The sequence below is a fragment of the Strigops habroptila genome, chromosome 1 (genome assembly GCF_004027225.2).
Source record: "Strigops habroptila isolate Jane chromosome 1, bStrHab1.2.pri, whole genome shotgun sequence".
NCBI lineage: Eukaryota > Metazoa > Chordata > Aves > Psittaciformes > Psittacidae > Strigops > Strigops habroptila.
Window position 1 is genome coordinate 147,752,523 of NC_044277.2, and position 17,828 is coordinate 147,770,350.

At 40.1% G+C, this 17,828-nt stretch overlaps 1 protein-coding gene across 2 annotated transcripts in view; it reads left to right on the top strand.

The window, feature by feature from the left end:
* Window positions 1-17,828, top strand: part of TPK1 (thiamin pyrophosphokinase 1) — a 293,711-nt gene that overhangs the window by 105,795 nt on the left and 170,088 nt on the right. For both annotated transcript variants that reach the window (XM_030476888.1, XM_030476881.1), the window contains exon 3: window positions 7,580-7,649. In XM_030476888.1, coding sequence (XP_030332748.1) covers window positions 7,580-7,649 — 70 coding nt within the window. The remainder of the gene's footprint in view (window positions 1-7,579; window positions 7,650-17,828) is intronic.

Below are 17,828 nucleotides of genomic sequence, written 5' to 3' on the forward strand. Positions count from 1 at the left end.
CAGTCCAGAAACTCAGTCTAGGGAGAGCACAGTTGCTCTCCTGCCTCTGTCTCTGACAGCATGTTACTCCTACTATATTTACTGATGCTCTGGGGTTTTTTTTGCTTGTGGTCATGGTTTTGGAATTTAAGAATTGGTTTCTAAAAGGGTTGATCTTTTATTCCTTTTTTTTTTTTTCCCCTCCCCATCCAAGTGGGCATTAAGATTTTAAATTTTGATTTTTTTTAAAGTAAGCTTTTGTTTTCACAGAAACACAGAATGGTTGAAGTTGTAAGAGACCACCAGAGGTCATCTAGTCCAACCTCCCTGCTTAAGCAGGGTCACCTAAAGCACGTTACTCAGGGTTGTGTCCAGACAGCTCTTGAATATCATCAGGGAAGGAGACTCCACAGTCTCTCTGGGCAACCTGTTCCAATGCTCAGTGAGTTTAGGTGACTGTGTAATTTAGCTTTTGGCTAAAATTCAGGGGAGGTTTTTGTCTGTGGGAGAAATGGTTTAATTTTCCCTGTGTTTCATTTCTGTGTGAACTTTTTAGAGAGGTGTTATCTGTGCGGCTTTTGCTCAATACTGAATCAATGCGCTGAGAAAAGAATAGTGGTTCCTCCCTTGTATTCTCATATTTAATTGCTTAATGAGTCCTGCTCTGCTTAGCTGAGATCTCTATGATACTTACAGCTCAAAGCAGAGTGATTAAAGAAGCGCAGCAGTTTTGTAGGAAACATATAATTACCTAACTAGATGTATGGTAGTTTTTAATCTGAGATCCATAATCCAGTCCATGTGGAAGCAGGCTGCCAGCTCCAGTGTTGGTGAACCGTTTACTTGAGGACTTACTAGGCTTCTATGTTCTTTGTGTGATACAGATGGTATAGAAGTCAGGTATGAGGTATTGTAGCTTATGAGCCTTTCTTGGGTACACAGACAATTTAAGGATAGCAGCTATGGTTTTCTTCACAGCATTTGTAAAACTAAAACTTGTTCCTTGGCTGGAAGTATGCATGAAAAATTGTGACTCACCAATGGCAGAAATAAAGAGCCAAAAAAGACTATTTTAGGGTGAAATTCCTAAGAATAGGCGCAATCCTAGAAAGTGCTGAGTACTGCTGCAGAAGGCTGTCTGCTCTTGCTATGGCTGTTCATAGCAGCATGAATGTGCACCTATAGCAGCAGCTTAGAAAGCACCTACAGATCTCTTTCATTCTACTTGGAACAACAGAATATCATGAGAGCAGGTGACATTCTTCATTGTGCTGATTTAAAGCCCTGTGCACTGCTGCAAATTTAAAATACCAGTGACAGGAGCTAAGCCTTTTCAGTTTTAGGCTGATAATTAGTTAAGGATAGACCTAGACAGAGAGGTGAATTGCTAAACAGAGCTGCAGATGACCAGAAAGAGATGTCTGCAGTGCACTGTACTTGGTATACAATTGCAGTTGCATACAGTCCTGATAACGCAGGTACAAACACATGGGTGGGAGGGAATAGTTTGAGAAGCAAATAGACCCCCTAGCTAGCAACCTGCAGCCATCCAAAGCCATGGATTTGTTAGATATGTTTTTGCAGTTTCTGCAGGACAAGGGAGGAAAAGAGAAAGCACATAAAATATTCTATGATTCTATGAAATACAGATTCTGCATTTTGTTGCTGGCAACTGGTATTGTTTCAGTAATGCTGAGACAAAATTATGTCAGCCAAATGCATCAAGCAAACCTAGCAATTCTCTGTGTATCTACCATATATTATCACATATACATTACTAGCAGCTCTCCAAGTCATTAATTAGGCAGGGTTCTCTTATGTGTACATTATGCTGGCAGGTTAATTATGGTTACCAGGTTACTGAATCAATAAAGGAGTAAGGGAAACAGATTGCATACCTAGAAGAAGTTGCGTAAAATTAGAAGAGGAACAGAGGGGATATAGTAAGGCAGTTTAGGGGGAGATGTCATAAATTTGAATTTAGGCAAAAACGTGGATTCATTTCAAGATGTATTTGAAAAAAAAATCAAATGCTAATTGCAAGAAAGAATAGAATAGGAATAATAAAATTATGCTTTTCTTCCCCAGGTATTGGTACTGTCTATAAATGTATTTCCTTTTTATGCTCTCATCTTAGTCTGCAAGAATTGCATCTGTTCTTACAGTCTTTTCCCCCACCTGAATTTGCAGGACTATTCATGGTGTGATAAAATATGTGCTTCTGTTCTGCAAAAAGCTTCAGGTCTAGTTATCTCAGAGCCAGGCCCTTCCTTTTTGTGTTTAATATGCCTTTCATATTGTCATGGTTTGAGCCCAGCTGGTAACTCGGAACCACGCAGCCGCTCGCTCACTCCCCCTCTTCTTCCTCCCCTCGCTCCTGGAGGGATGGGGAGGAGAATGGGAAGAATGTAACTCCCACAGGTTGAGATAAGAACAGTCCCGTAACTAAGGTATAACACAAAACCACTGCTGCTGCCACCAATGATAATAATGATTAGTGAAATAACAAGGGGAAAGGATACAATTGCTCACCACCCGCCGACCGATACCGAGCCCGACCCGAGCAGTGATCTGGGCCTTCTGGGTAACTCCCCCCGGTTTATATACTGGGCATGACGTGCTGTGGTATGGAATACCCCTTTGGCCAGTTTGGGTCAGGTGTCCTGTCTCTGCTTCCTCCCGGCTTCCCCTCCTCCCTGGCAAAGCATGAGACTGAGAAAGTCCTTGGTTGGAATAAACATTACTTAGCAACAACTAAAACCATCGGTGTTATCAGCGTTGTTCCCAGGCTGAAAGTTAGAAAACACAGCACTGCGCCAGCTACTAAGCAGGAGAAAAATGACTGCTATAGCTGAACCCAGGACACATATGCTGGCTCACAGTGACAGGAAGGTATTTATATTTAGCAAAAGAGAAAGTACAAATATAATAGAAATGGTTTCCATAATTTTTGTTTTGTTAGAATCATTTTTGTAAAACCATATTCACTAAAGTCACTAAAGGGAAATAGTTCACTGGTTCCTAGCAGAAGAGACACCATTTAAAATGAAGGACCTCATTACTCAGAAAGACTTTGGTTTCTTCATTCACATTGCCTATAAGAAACTCTTTTCAGAGATATCATGGACTGATAATATGCTCTTGATGTAACTCTTCCTCAGCATAGCTAGAGCTGAAGGGTATTTACTCTTGCTGTAATTTCAAACACTACTGGGCTGAACATAGGCTGCTCCCAATAACTTGGGTAGCAATTGGCAGTGGCATTGAGTCCCCCCTACTTACTCTTCCACTAAGTAGCACAATGAAACAGTTGATTTTCTGGTTATGTCTCCATTCCCTAGTTCACTGAATGACATTGAGTTGTATCAGAAAGGAATCTGACTGATGGAAAAGGTGGTAATTTGACAGAATGGGCTATTTCTGAGGAGTGGAGTTTAACACTGAATAGTCAGGTTGGAAAGGTTTTGATTTGTTGTAATGCCAAGGAGAGCAGATTCACACACTGAGCTGGTGCTGCAGTGCACTTGCACTCCAGTGCTCTTAGTGCCATGTCTTCTAATAGCAAAAGCATTAAATGGTACCTTGGGCCTCTCCAGCTGAGCAGGATGGCCAAGGGCATGAGTCTCCTCTGTTTCCAGTTGTGCTGGCTGAAAAAGCTACTGCTCCCTATGCATATCACAGCATTTTTGCTGGAGGTGTTGGTCCTCCTGACTCATGAGTGCTCAGCAATCTACCTAGATGACCATTCCCTAGTCTGGCTCAGTTCACAGAGGCGGGATTAACTAAAGGCCTTTAGATAATGTCTTTACTGACCTAGCTCTTCCTAACATACATAAACTAGAGATCACTTCCATGTGCAGCACACCTGGCAAATTCAAGGGGTCTCCAATAATGGAGTGATAAGCTTTGGGTCAGAAGAGAAGGTGTATGTAAGATCTAATGTGTTCTGGCTGACCACTTAAGTTATTCCTCCCTTTACAAGCCCTACCATTCATTTTGGTCAAATAACTTGTCTTTGGAAGATAACTTGTCTTAGACCCATGTGTGACCATTAGCACTTTGTCCCTCTGTGTCACTTTCCACCTTTTCATTTGTTTTTTTTTTTTATATATCTGTTTAAATTGTAAACTTCTTGGAAGAAAGTGTCTCTGTTTTCACAATGCCAAGCAAAACAAAGCCCTAATCATGTTCAGGACCTTCAGTTTCTGCTGAAATCATCAATGAGGTTTTGTGTGAGCTGTCGCAAAGCGCCTAGAGACTGCTAGGTTTGCCTACGCAGTTGCTGTGGTGCATCTTGGCCAAATTGTTGTTTGTAAAGCAATTTTGTCTCTAATATAAAAGGCACTGTATAAAATCAGTTCCTATTATCTTTTCGTAGAGAGTTTTCTATCTGAATTGTAGGCATAGAATTGCTGAGTGTCTCCTTAAACACTTCCAGATAATAATGATACATGTTCTTCCAGCTAATATATATCATTACTTCTTATCAAGCAAGGCTTGCTTCATAGCTGTAGAAATAATATGATATACTGGCCTCCAGCCAATCAGTTAATTACCTGCTAGTTACTTAAAGCACCAGGGGCTTTGGTTCATTCCGGTGTAAGTTATTAACTTGCTGGTAAAGGATCAGTACCTCATAAATATTTTCTCTAAATAACTTTACAATGTTGCTGAAGTTTAATTATTTTATTATTATTATTTATTCTTACTTGTAAGAATAAATACGTGGGGGAGAGCTTTAAATTGCAGTCATGTAAGGCAACTATTTTGAGATATCAAATAGTGGCTGCATATCCATGAATACAGCATACAAGCATACCTGTTACTTAGGCACCTTCAGGTCTTTGGGAGAATCTCAGTAGTTTTAATGAACCAGACTGATTGAACACTGACTTGTTTTGTAATATTTAGGGAGTTTGGGGTTTTTTGGTGATGTTGTTTTAAAATAAGATCAGGTGAAGAGATCTTAGGCCAAGATTCACTTGTGGAAGTCCATTGAGATAATTTACAATAGTTAAAACTCTGGCCGTCTTAAAGTAAGACGGGTAATAGCCTCTTTCATCTGTCTTTCTCTGTATCTCATTCCTTCTTTTTGTTTTCTCAGAAGTCATAAGCCACTGATTTGTTTAAAATGTGGGAGAATAGGTGTAAAAAGCACTGTTCCAGGAAGAAAAAAGCCAGGGCTGTCTTTGCCTGGGAAGCATCCTTTAGGCAGGTTCTGTACCCAAAGTTAGTAAATAATTTTTCTGCAACCTTTTTACAGTTTTGGCTATAAAGAGTGTCTCAACTGATTAATTGCTTTTGTAGCTCAAGGAGAGAGAAGAGATCCTGTAATTGCTTAAGTCCTGGGCCTTGCTTAGTTGCCTTATATGTGCTAAGTAAACTGATGGACAGGATAGGTAATTTAAGGACAGGTGTTAGATACTCTTCTTGCAGTAAGCCATTACTAAATTCTGTGTGAGCTGAACTCCCTGAGAGAACTTAACAAATATGCCAAGGTGAAAGGAATTACATTAATCCAGTTTCAGCTGTAACCTCAACTGAGAGGAGAAGTTAAAAGCTTCCAATCAAACACAGTGGGTAAAAAGGGTTGTTCTTGTCTTGTGATGTTTACATTCATCAGCATGAATGAGGAACTTGGCAAGAGCCTGAAGCAGTGATTCACCATCATTCATTGATGGTGAATCAATGGCCAGCTACCATCATTTAGAAATGGTCCCACTTAGTAGAGTTTGTCAGGACCAAATCTCCTTGGCCTTGGGTTGTTTTGGGTGGTGGGTGAAAGACTGGGTGAAGTAAGACAAGGAGACAGAGAAGAACATAGTCTGCACAAGACAGATTGCCATAGTGGGTAGTTGTGATACTATGGAAAAGAGAGAGCAGGGGTCTCAGGGGCAGTGCTAGAAGAGAAACTGAGGAGTGCAGTGGTTGTTCCCCTGCCCTGCACATTCTTGCTGCCTGCAGGAAAAAAGCTGCTGTACCCAAAGCTACCTGTGATGATCTGGCAGCGTTTGTGCTATCCTGCTTTCTTTTTGTCCAAAAAGCCTCATCTGAGGTCGCATGGTACTGCATGGTGGATATATGCACACAGAACATTCCCTGTTGTGGGAGTTCAGCAGCCAAATAAGAAAGAACAGCTCAAAGATGAGAGCAGGTGTAGAGATGAACTTTGTTGTCCCAATTCGTATAAGCTGGTAAGCTAGGGGCAGAGGTGATTGTCCACCTAATGAGTGCCAAAAGGAAAAATATAGGTTTGTATCACTGCTGAGAGGTGGTTCTGACTGAGAAATAAACACCAAAGCAAAGCAGCTTTAGCTGAAAATTGATTTCTCAGCAGCAGGAAGTGCCTGATCTGATTGTTTATACCTTTTTTCCCAATACTTGGGCATGCTGTTTCTTTCTCTGTCTCTCTTCTTTTTCCCTTTCCCCTCCTTCCCTCTGATCCTCTGATTTCCAACCCTTTTGGGTCTACCAGTTGGTCTCTCTTTGCCCGCAGACCTGGAACACTCTGATGTAGTGGAGAAGCTACAGCTTCTTTTATCTTGTGCACTGCGCTTATCTGACTTATGCATCTCAGACCAAAACTGATAAAGACTGCTAAAACAAGACGGTCATTTTCAGTCTTTAACAGCTTATCTTTAAAAAAATCTCATGAAAGAACTGTGTGTTAGTTATCTGATGATTCATAGGGATGCTTATGAATAAAATATACCAAGTTATGCCTGATTTTATAATAATACTATTCAGCTCTCTTCTCTGACTTAAGTCTATGCTTGTTTAGATCAATTGGCACGTACCCTTTGTGGTTCCTAGGTTATGCGGAAGCACTGAAAATTATTGTGGTTTTGTTCCTTTTGTACCAGGATAGGTCAAGATTTAAAGCCAAGACCTAAGCCACCTGCTTTATGTCAGATGATTCAAACAGTCTGTGGAACGGTATAGGAACTGCAGTCATAGAATCATAGAATAGTTTGAGTTGGAAGGGACTTGCAAAGCTCATCTAGTCCAACCCCCCTGCAATGAGCAGGGACATCTTCAACTAGATCAGGTTGCTCAGAGCCACATCCAGCCTGGCCTTGAATGTAGTAGAGTGTTCATTTTTGTGTTATAGGAGGGGAAAACAAACCAGAAAACAGGTCTTGTCATGCCTAACTAAGTTGTGGAGGTCTTTTCCCCCAGTTTTTATGCAGGTCGTGGGTGAGCACATTGCTAGGCTTAAGGTGCAAGTTCCTACCTGTTCAGAGAAGTACATACCCATCCATGGAGGATGGGCCCTTTCCAGGTTTTGAGTACTCGTCCTCATGCAGTTAAGCTGTTGGGCAGTAGATTATGATATATAGAAATAAGATATTTGGGAAGTCCAGTGGTACAGTCAGATGAAGATTAGCACTAGTCTGATAAAACCAGTTCAAATGTCTATTTAGAGAAACAAGGGAAGCAATCAAGTATAGGAAGGTAAAAGCCATGTGAGATCTCAGCTTTTTTCCCTATGCTGCAATGAACAATTGAGATTACACAGAAATGTCAGTAATGGAGTAACTGGTTGTGTTTCTTTGTTTATAATGCCAATGCATTGATGATCTGTTTCTTTCACTTGCAGCTGCACTGAGAGCTTGTGCCGATGGAGGTGCCAATCGTCTCTATCACATCACGGAAGGAAGCCAGGACAGGTACGTTAACAGTAAACTTGAAGCCATTGAAGTCATCTCTTCTCAATGAAAGTAACATACGGAGGAATAGTTACTGAAGCAGCTGCCTGCTCTGTGCACGGTACTTTAACAAACTGTGGCAGGCAGTATAATATTTTCTCCACATTAACTTTTTTTCCCAGCCACACTTTTTAAAAGCACGCAAATAGCCTGAAATACCTTTTTTCCCTAAGCCCACTGGTCTTTTTTTCCTCTTGAAACCTCTGCTCTAGGGCTGTCTTACTTTATGCATCCGTCAGAACTAGGCCTTTGATGCAGCCTTGGAAAAAACTTGCTGTGCCCCTAGCAAGGGTTGACTAGAGGAACGTGTGATGCCTCTTGCCTAGAGCTGGAACAAAGTATGTCCTTTTCATTCTTCTTGTGAGGCCTTAGAGGAAATCTGCTTTGTCAAGTGAGATTGGTAATAAACTAGGAAGGCTACTTTTCTTTTTGAATTATTTCTGAATAAGCATCAGGGCATAGTACGTGACTAAAGGCAAGTGCAGATGTTATCTGTAAAAGTATATGCTGGGTGAGGAAGTATGACTGAAAGGAGAATATGTTCTTGTTTTCTGTAATGGCCTTTAAATTATAAATTATCCTAGGTTTCTGCCCCAAAAGTGTTGAGTTGGGGTTGCGATACTAAATACTGTTTTGAAGTCCTTTCTCATTTTTGTAGTGGAGCCATGGAACGCTGTGTAATCTGAGGTTACTAAGGATCTTTTTTGCTTGTCTTTAGGATTTTCAGTTGTTTTGAGCAAGAATTCATAGATAGTTTAATGAAAGAAAATAAACGAATAAAGCTGACTTTCAGGGCAAAGGAGTGAGACAGGTGTTTGGTAGAACTTAAAATGCGTGAACAATTTTGTTCATGCAGCAGAATCTGACACATATTTTGTGTGTCATCTCGTGGCAAGTGTATGAAGGAGGGCCAGGGAAAGCTCAGTTTCCTCCTATCCTCCAGAGTAAAGAGCAGAGTTGGAGAGGAAGACTGTAGTCTTAAAGTAAAAGGTAACTTAAAATTTCTTCCTTTGTCACCTGTGAGAAGTTTGGTGGCTGAGATCTGCTAAAACCGAGACTGGAGTCTGTCAAGCACTACTAACTGTTGTAGGAGTATTCCTTCAGTAATCTTCTATTTCTCTTCTCCTGGTATTTGCTAACAGAGCCATGCACAACCTCATCTTGAGTTCAAACAGAAATCTGATTGACTTACAGCAAGCAGTTCTCTTGAATAACGGTGATGCTTTCCAAAGAACAACATTTTAGAGCTTTCATTTTATCCCCTCCTGTAAGCCATTCGTCTCTTCTGCACACCTTTATGTTCATATTAAATAAATATAATTCAGGGGGAAATGGATGATTATACCTTGACTGACTAGTTCTTTCAGTTTTACATACTTGGCCTTTGGAGTATTCTTTTTCTCTATCTTTCTTCTTCTCATCTTAATTGCTTTGGGTAGGTATATTTTACCTTCAAAGTGATTCTTTTGAAGCAAAAAAAAAAAAAAAAGAAGACCTGCATAATTTTGATTTTTGTCTTCAAAGAAATCATTCTGCTGGAAAGAATATTCATTTACTTCTCTCAAGTATTTTCCCTTAAATTCCCTGTCCAGTGTCATTAAAGAGCTGTCTGCTCAGGCTCTACTGACATGCTGATCATTTTTTAATGCTTCCTTAACCTTCTGTTTAAAACTATTTTATTTGAAGCCCTGATATCTAATTGTGTTGTATCAAAACCTAAAACCTATAGTCCTTTAATTCTAGAGAGATTACTATATCTGAGAGAGATATATCAAGAACTTGATTCATATTTTGGGCTTAATTCTTGGTGACACCAAGGTGTGGGAAGAATCTTTTAGAATGGGAATAAATGACAACATTCTGGGAAAAGGGCAGCTGGCAATATAGCACTGTTAGAGGGGTGTCTTCCTCTGGAGATAAGTATTTGTTGCTGTTTTGAAGGGTCCATTTCCAAATCCTAGAAAAATATAGGGCGAGAAATGACCTCAAGAGATCCATCCTTCTTTCCCTCTGCTTCAAGGTGAAGACCTATTCCTGATGCATACCTAGTTAGTTGGTTCTTAAAATTCTTCAAGTGGGAGCCCCCCCCCATCTCCCTTTTCTCTGCTTTAGGCTAAAATATGCCCAGCCTGTTTGGTCTTTCTTTATTAGTCATCTTTTTGCTTTTATTGGCCTCTCTTCAGTTACTTCATAACTATATCTTAAAGTGCTGTGGCTGAAACTAGGCAAGATGCTCTACAGGAGACTTACCAAGTGCTGAACAATTCTTTAACTTGCTTCTCGTGTTAAGACAGTCTATGCTGTTGAATGAAGATCAGCAAGTGCAGATTCAAGGGCGTCTCATTTCCTGCCTCCATCATTTTCCTGTTTTCTCCGTCGTGTCTTCACTTGTTCCTGTGCTGGAGTGGTTCACTTATTCCCATCCAGCAAAGGAAGCTCTCACCTTCCTCTCTGTAGAACTGTGCAGGCTGGCTTAGCAGTGTGACTTCAGGTCATGAGATTAATCTATGTAGTAGTTATATGTCTTCCTCTATGCTTGTGATGTCATTTTTATGATGTGTTTGTTTGGTTTTCCTATTTGTTTCTGTAAAAACTAGCTCAACAAACCTTAATTGCAGTTATTCTTGCTTAAAAGCAAACAAACCCCCAAAAACCTTTGGTTTTGTAACTACTAATGAGGAGAAATCATGCTGGTTTTTTCAATGATGTGTTAAAACAAATTGCTTTCTAGAGCAGGAGCACTAGGATGAGTAACCAAAAGGGCAGGATGATTTTCTTTAGAGAGGCCCATCCTTGGGAGCTGTCAGCGTTGGGGACAGCAGCAGGGAAGAAGGAATGGACTCCTGTGCTCTGCTGCATTTCTCTTGCTGGCTCTACAGCCCAGAAAGGTTATTTAGACTGTCTTGTCTTTATTAATGTCAATTCCCACTCAAAAATAAGGATTGCTGCTAAGCCATTCTTGATTGCTAAACATTTGCAGCTAATGAGAGTTAAGGGTGAGTTAGTGATCTTTATGGGTTTTTTTTGCTCTGCCTTATTCTGTCTGCCTTGCCTGCCGTGTTTTGTATTTCCCTGAATCCCTATGAAGCACTTATGCACTTCATCTAGGTTGTTGCTTATCTGTATCACACCACGGCGACTTCTTTCTCAACACTTTCTGATTAAATCTTAAGGCATCGATTAACCTGTGTGTCGCTGGCTTTGGGGTATATGAAGGTGAAGATGCATCGAAAACTATCATTGTATTGGCACCTGTAAAAGCAATCATTAGTACTTGTGTCTCAGCTGTTGTTTTCTAGAGAGATGTCAAATCCATCGTGTACTCAGGTTTTGCAAGGCTAAGAGCTTCAGGTTAGAGGGGTGCAGTGAGCCCTGTAAGAGGAAGGATAATCCTGTCATAAATACTGGCTTTCTGGGGTTCTGTCTAGTATTTCAGTATGGCAGACTTACTACATGAGGTAGATTGCCTACAATCACTAAGAACAGCACTTTTGCTACCCTTCCAGTTTCTTTCTGTGAACAGAATAGAGTAGAAGAGTAGCAGTGAAACTGAAAAGTGGTGGTATATTTTGATATTGCATTTTGTACATACAAACCATACATGAGGTCAGCTTAAGTGATGCATGAAAATGCAGTTTTCTGCATTCACAATTGCAAATGCAATTGCTATGTAATTCTTCTCTGTACTGGACACGCAGGGAGGCAGCTCCAAGAAGCTCTATATGTGTGTTTGGAAATTAGGAACAAATTCTGTAAACATTTCCAGTTCATGCAGCTGCTAAAGTTAAAATGTGGACCTGAAAAAAATCATTTTGGAAGCAACTTATATTCAGGAGTACAGATTGCTACATGAAGTTTGTCTTTTGATGACACCCCTCCACCCCCAAGATTTTAAATAAGCTATAAGCTATTTAGTCAAAATTAATCGAGGGTATTGGTTGTACAAGGTGATGCTACCTCTTTAACTCGGATTTAACAAACTCTTCTATGTCCTAAGCTTTGTGTTGAGGAGCTAAAGTGGAAAACAGAGGTCTTAATTGTACAGGTTTTACAGTTTACACTTTACTGAGCTTTGTATCAGTAAATAAATTTAGGTGTATGACAAATGTTTCAATGCCAACTACTCTTGAGGAGTTTCTTATTGTCCACTTGCCTGGAAATGCAGGATTAGGTACTCCATTACCTTCCCTGCAATTCAGATGAGGCTAAGCAGCCTGTAGTTCTCAGAGTCCTCCTTCTTGCCCTCTTGAAGACAGGAATGATGTTTGCTCTCCTCCAGTGTTTCTGCCAGTTGCCATGATTGCTAAAGGATTGTCAAATGTGGTCTTGCAATGACATCTGCCAACTCTCTCAGCACTCATGTGCATCCTATCTGCGCACATGGATGTATATGTGTCCATTTTACTAACGTATTCCCTGACCTATTCCTTTTCTACCAAGAATACGTCTTCCTTGCTCCAGTCTTCCCCCTGTCTCTGGTGCCTGGGATTTCTGCAGGCTTGTCTTGCTAGTAAAGACTGAGGCAAAGGTGGCGTTCAGTACCTCAGCCTTTTCCATGTTCTCTGTAACCAGGTCCCCTGTCATGTTAAGCAATGGGCCCACGTTTTAACTAGTCTTCCTTTCATCATCTATGTACTTACGCAAGCCCTTCATGTTGTCTTTGGCATCTCTGGCCTAACTTCATCCATCCCCAGGCAAAGCTCCATGCACTCTAGCTGCTCTCTCACATGAAGGGCAACTCCTCCTCACCATCTTCCCATCCTATCCTTCCTAAAGAGTCTACATCCCCTCATTGTAACACTCCATCCATGTTTCCGTGATCCCAACAAGATTATAGCTCTGCAACTGCACACAGATCTCTAACTCACCATTATTTTCCCTCATGCTGCATGCATTCTCCAGGGCTCTATTTTGCCTCAAAAGTTTGAAAAGGAAGCAATAGGCTTAACCTTTGAATAGGAAGACTAAGCTAGTGTAACTTCCATGAGGAAAAGTAGTTGCATATTTGCTGGTGTGGAAGGTGGAAAGATAACCCGTAGTGAAATTGTCTGTGTGTTTTATGGCTTCATGTGTGCATTTTGGCAATTACTGAGGATTAGTAGTGCCAATTCACCAGCCATTTTATCTTCCTTTTGTTGGCTGGTTCAATTGTCTATTATAACTTACACTGAACTTGCCTAATCTTAGAAATCACTGTTTCTATTGTCAATATAATCAAAAAAGAAACAGCTGGGCAGCAGCTAGCAATACCCATATGTAAAATGAGATCTTTTGTCTTGTTATTCTCTCCTGAATAACCTTCTCCTCATGGAAAAGTAGGTCCCTAATAGGATTATAGAGTGAGAGATTCATATATACTCCACTGTGTTCTATATTGGATTAGAAATAGGGTACTTATGAAAGTAATTAGCCATTGATGTAGCTTAACGTAGGATTGAGAGGAATTCTTTGCTTGAACTCTTCAGATTAAACTGGATATTGTTTTTAAGCTATCTTGTGTTCAGGCAAAATTTAGCGCACTGATGCAGAAAATATTGAATGAGATTTTCTGAGTATAGCCTTGTACTAGAAGACTGCAATGGCCTTTTCTTGTCTTTAATATCCATTGTATATTTGGGGGAGGCTGTGAGAGAGCTATACATGTGAAGTTTTTGCTTTATAAATGCTGATGTAAGGATGTGTTTCAGTAATGTTACAAAAAATGAAATTGGCCTCAAATGTGAGGTCAAAGCTATTTGAAATGGCTTTCCCATTGCTGCTGGTGGTGAGGAGTTCCGTGAATTGAGGCATTGCATTCTGAAAGCCAAGAAAGTTGAAAGCTAAGACAGTGCTTTATTTGTCAAATGGCTTAAAGAAGTCTTTCACATCAGACATTTTTGTTTGACCTAAAAACTGTAGCAGTATTTAAAGATCAAAATTGGGATTTTGAGTTTATCCTAATCAAATCTGCAGGAGTGTTCAGAAAGCCCATCCCTATCCACAGTCAGGTCCTTTAGGGAATACCTGACTTGGGATCCGGTTTTCAATCCTAGCTTACTTTAGAAAACAGCCAGGCACCAGCAAATTTCAGAAAACCAAAGCAACTTATCTGTCAGTGTTTGGAAAGATGAATCCATTTGAAGTTACTTATTGTGTTTATTTCAGGTAGTGCAGATGAGAAACTCTCAAGATACGTTATGATCATCTAGTTTTGGCTTTTTTCATTTCTATCTTCAATTTAATTACTTTCACTTGATTACGTTTTCAAATACATTTTTATTCCAGGAGCCATGTACTGTAGATATAATTCAAAGCTTGTTTCAGAAACAATGAAGTGTTGAGATATCAAGAGATACTCATAGATTCAGTCCTCAGTTTAACCCAAGATTAGCTTCCTGTACTGGGAGGTGTTTCCTGAAAGGGCAATAACATCACTAGGCATATTAGGCTTGTTGGGTCACTGAATCAAATGCTCACAAAACTGATGAGAGGTGAAAATCATTGGTGCTTTTTTCACTGCTGGGTTCCTCTTGATGATAAACAGCAGTATAAAGCCAGACTCAGGAGTATGTTTTCTTACGGAGTTATTGACTACATCACTGTAGTGCTTTGTTCAATTAGTCATCAGATGCTATAAAAGAAACATCTTGAAGTTACATAGCTATGGTTTGGATTTAAGTCAGAATTTTAGGAAGTACTGTGTTTTGCGCATTACATAAAGTGCTGTTTTAGCTCGGTTTACTTGGAGGTGCTTCTAATTGTAGTTACTACTATATTCCATAAACCATAACAGAAAATGGACAAGGGCTTTCCCATCATTTCCTCAATCTGAAAATCAAACAGCCGATTATCAGATTATCATCTAATTAAAAACAAAACCCAACACATGGTCTTAGAAATATCAGCAGAATTTAGTTGAGATTAAATTACTCTTCATGTTGAATTTCTGTTGCTTTTGCTAGTCAAGATGGAAATTATAGAACGATAGTAATATTTACACTGTGTGTATGTGGAAGCACACGTGCCTCGTTTCTTATATTTTGGGAGACACTGCAAGTAAGTTACTCCCTTAATACAGGACCATGCTTTCTTCACAGAGGAAGAGTAGAAAAAGAAAAGCACTCCTAGGTAGAATTTCTGGATGTGGTTCACAGGTGGCAGAGGTAGATGTACCAGGTTTCGTCTCGAGTGAGAGTATTGTCCGCTGATTGAAATGGAGAACGGGGAATCAAGACCTTTGTTTTGTTCCCAGTTTGCTCACTGAGCTACCAAATCATCTCAGATTCTCAGTTGCCTTTATGTGGGTAAATACGTTTAAGAAGGGCTAAAATGCTGCCCTTTTTCATCTGGTCTCATCGGAGTTTCTAATAGTTCCTTGTTAAAAGCTGAACCTATAAAAGGGCCAGGTATCATTCTTCCTAAAATCAGTATTTAATAAGGTCCTAGGTGGAGGCAGACTTGATCTCTATGAGCACTCCAGGGAGATGGGAAGGACCAGGATAAAAGTCTGGTTAGATGTAGTGATGGGCAAATACAAAAGAGACGGACAGTTTGACTGAGAAACCAGGCCTCCTGGCTGCCAGCGAGGAGCTCTGCCCATAATGCTGTGCTGTCCCAGTAAGAGCACCAGAAGCCAAGTTATAATTCCCAATCAGGAAAATAAGGGGTCACAATTTGTCCAGAGCAGTAATTCAGGGTGGGGGAAGGAAAAAAAGTGGCTCAGGAAAGGAGGATATAGGGAAACTTTCAGTTAATCCCAGGTCTCTCAATCAGAGGGTTTGTATTGCTTCAGCTTCTTCTTCACATAGCTGTACCTGTGCCCCAAGTGTACTGTAAGTAGAGAAATCACTCCATCTGGGTGATTTCTGGCTTTATGAATCATTTATGGCCACCCCGATGCTAGAAGTTAGGACTTTGTAGTGATAAAATACCTGTGCATTGAGTCACAGCTGGAAAAAGCAGCTCAGAACAGAGTCCTGAGCTGGCCTAAGAGCACTCTGCACTTTATGGTGGTTTGGTTTGTTGTGCCTAAGGAGTAATTGTCAGCATCCAGGAAATGCTGGCTCTGTGTGTAGCGTTAGGGTGAAATGTATGCCTTTGCTTCTTTTGGATCTCTGAATATCACTAGAAATTAAGGATTAGGCAGGCAATGCTTGCTTTTATGGAGCAATACTTTTTACAAGTGTTTGGAGCAGGCTGGGGAGTGGGAGTTTTCCTGTGTTTGAAACAAAGCAAAGCTAGAAAGTTCCTACAGGCCTCAAACCAGGCTGGGGTTTTGCTGCAATAGAACTTGTCATTTAAGATGTAAAATATGAACTTTATAATGAACATGGCAAGAGCAGTCTTAGCTTTGAACGAAGCTTGTTAAGACTGCGAAGATGAGCGCTCAGTCTGGGAGCACAGAAGTCCACGTGCCAGCAGTGCCTTAAAATGAATGTATGTTAATAAATGTCCTTGAAGTTGACTGATCTGCGCTGTTACCCTTCAGAGATTTAGGGAAGGATTACTAGTGTTATAGCACCTCTTCACTTTCTCAGCTATTTCTTTTCTTCATTGTCTAGAGAACTCTTGGAAATCGCGGGTATAGTCCCTTCCAGGTGACTTGATATTAAGACTGCTACATATGGAACTGAACACAAATAACAACCGTAGATAAATTATTCAGATTAGCTTTCTGCTGTCTCTAAAATGCTCTTTCAGTAAACTTATTTGTGATTGTTGGAGCGTAAACATACTCTGGATGTTTATTTCTTGGTTTTCTTTCCTATTCTCTTTCTTCAGTAGACTCTGTTCTCTTTTAATAAATGTGTGAAAGGCAGAAGTTCTTACTTTTAACAATTTGCATTCAAATGGACCTTTATTTTGAGGACAGATGATTGTATACTTCAAATCTGTTTAAATTGAGTGTTACTGAAGCCAGCAGCTTGCAAATGGGGGACTTTATGCATTATAGAATATAATGAGAAGTAAAACTTAAAAATATAAATCCATTTTTCTTTAAACTATTTTTCCTAGTTCTTCTGCTAAGATTTGTTTTTAAATCTAATTGTATTCCAGGCGTGTCTCTGTTTTACAAATGCTTTTCATTTTAAAATGTTTTGTGCCCCAGCTTTCACAGAAAATGCTATCAAGAACAGGGAACTGTGTTCTCAGACTCTGATCAAGACTACTTATTACAGTTGGTAAATAAGAATAGTTAATAAATAACTATTTAGGACCAAGTGATGACTATTATGTGCCTCTTCTGACGAGGACAAGCCACGGAGCAAAACTGTGGAACCAGTTGCAAATCCATCCATGAGAAGGGCTGAGCATTGATTTAGACTAGAGAAAGTCGTCAGGCAGCTCTACAAATTCCACAATTGAAGACACGGGGGTTAATCTTCATCATAGAGCCAGTTGTGTTCTGCTACCAGAAATAACTTGCTCAAGCATGTGGATAATGTTTACAGTGGTACCTCCAAAGCTGCTTTTGGATACATTTATGTTCAGGAAACTCAAATCTTCTTCAACTCATAGTTCATGTAAAACTGGGTATGCATACAGTGTGTTCATACACCCCTGGTATGCACACTCCTCTGCAAGCCACAGACTGCCTGCCTTGTTTAGGTACCAGTTTGGGCTTTAGTTTTGCAAAATACAGGCAGATTCTGCTAGAAATTAGGTTTGGGTTTTGTTTGGGGATTTTAAATGTGCTTGGTGAACGGGGGAAACTAAGATTCTGTGCAAGGTCAGCAGAGCTTTTACCACAGGATTTTGTGTGTTGTATGGATTTTGGTTGTTTTGTTTTCTTTTTTTTTTTAGTGTAACTGAGTTTTTCTTATTAAATGTCACAACACGGAATAGATATGGCCTGTGCTTGCCAAATACGGACTTGGATTACCTTTTGTACAGATTCAGGTTGTTCTGTTGACTTAATTGGGAAGTGATTAAGCTGTAAATGTCTACACAATTACGCCCTCTCCATACATTACCCTGAATTCTTGCAATGCAGTTAATGCTTGATGTGATGCATCACTTCTCTATGGTGATTGCAAGCAGGGAAACTGCCGCAGCAACCGGATACTGTTCCAGCAGCCTGTGAAATGGATGGAGCAAGAATGAGACTCTCACTGCTACTTTGTCACTTACTGTGTCTTCCAGAGACTGGAACACAATCCA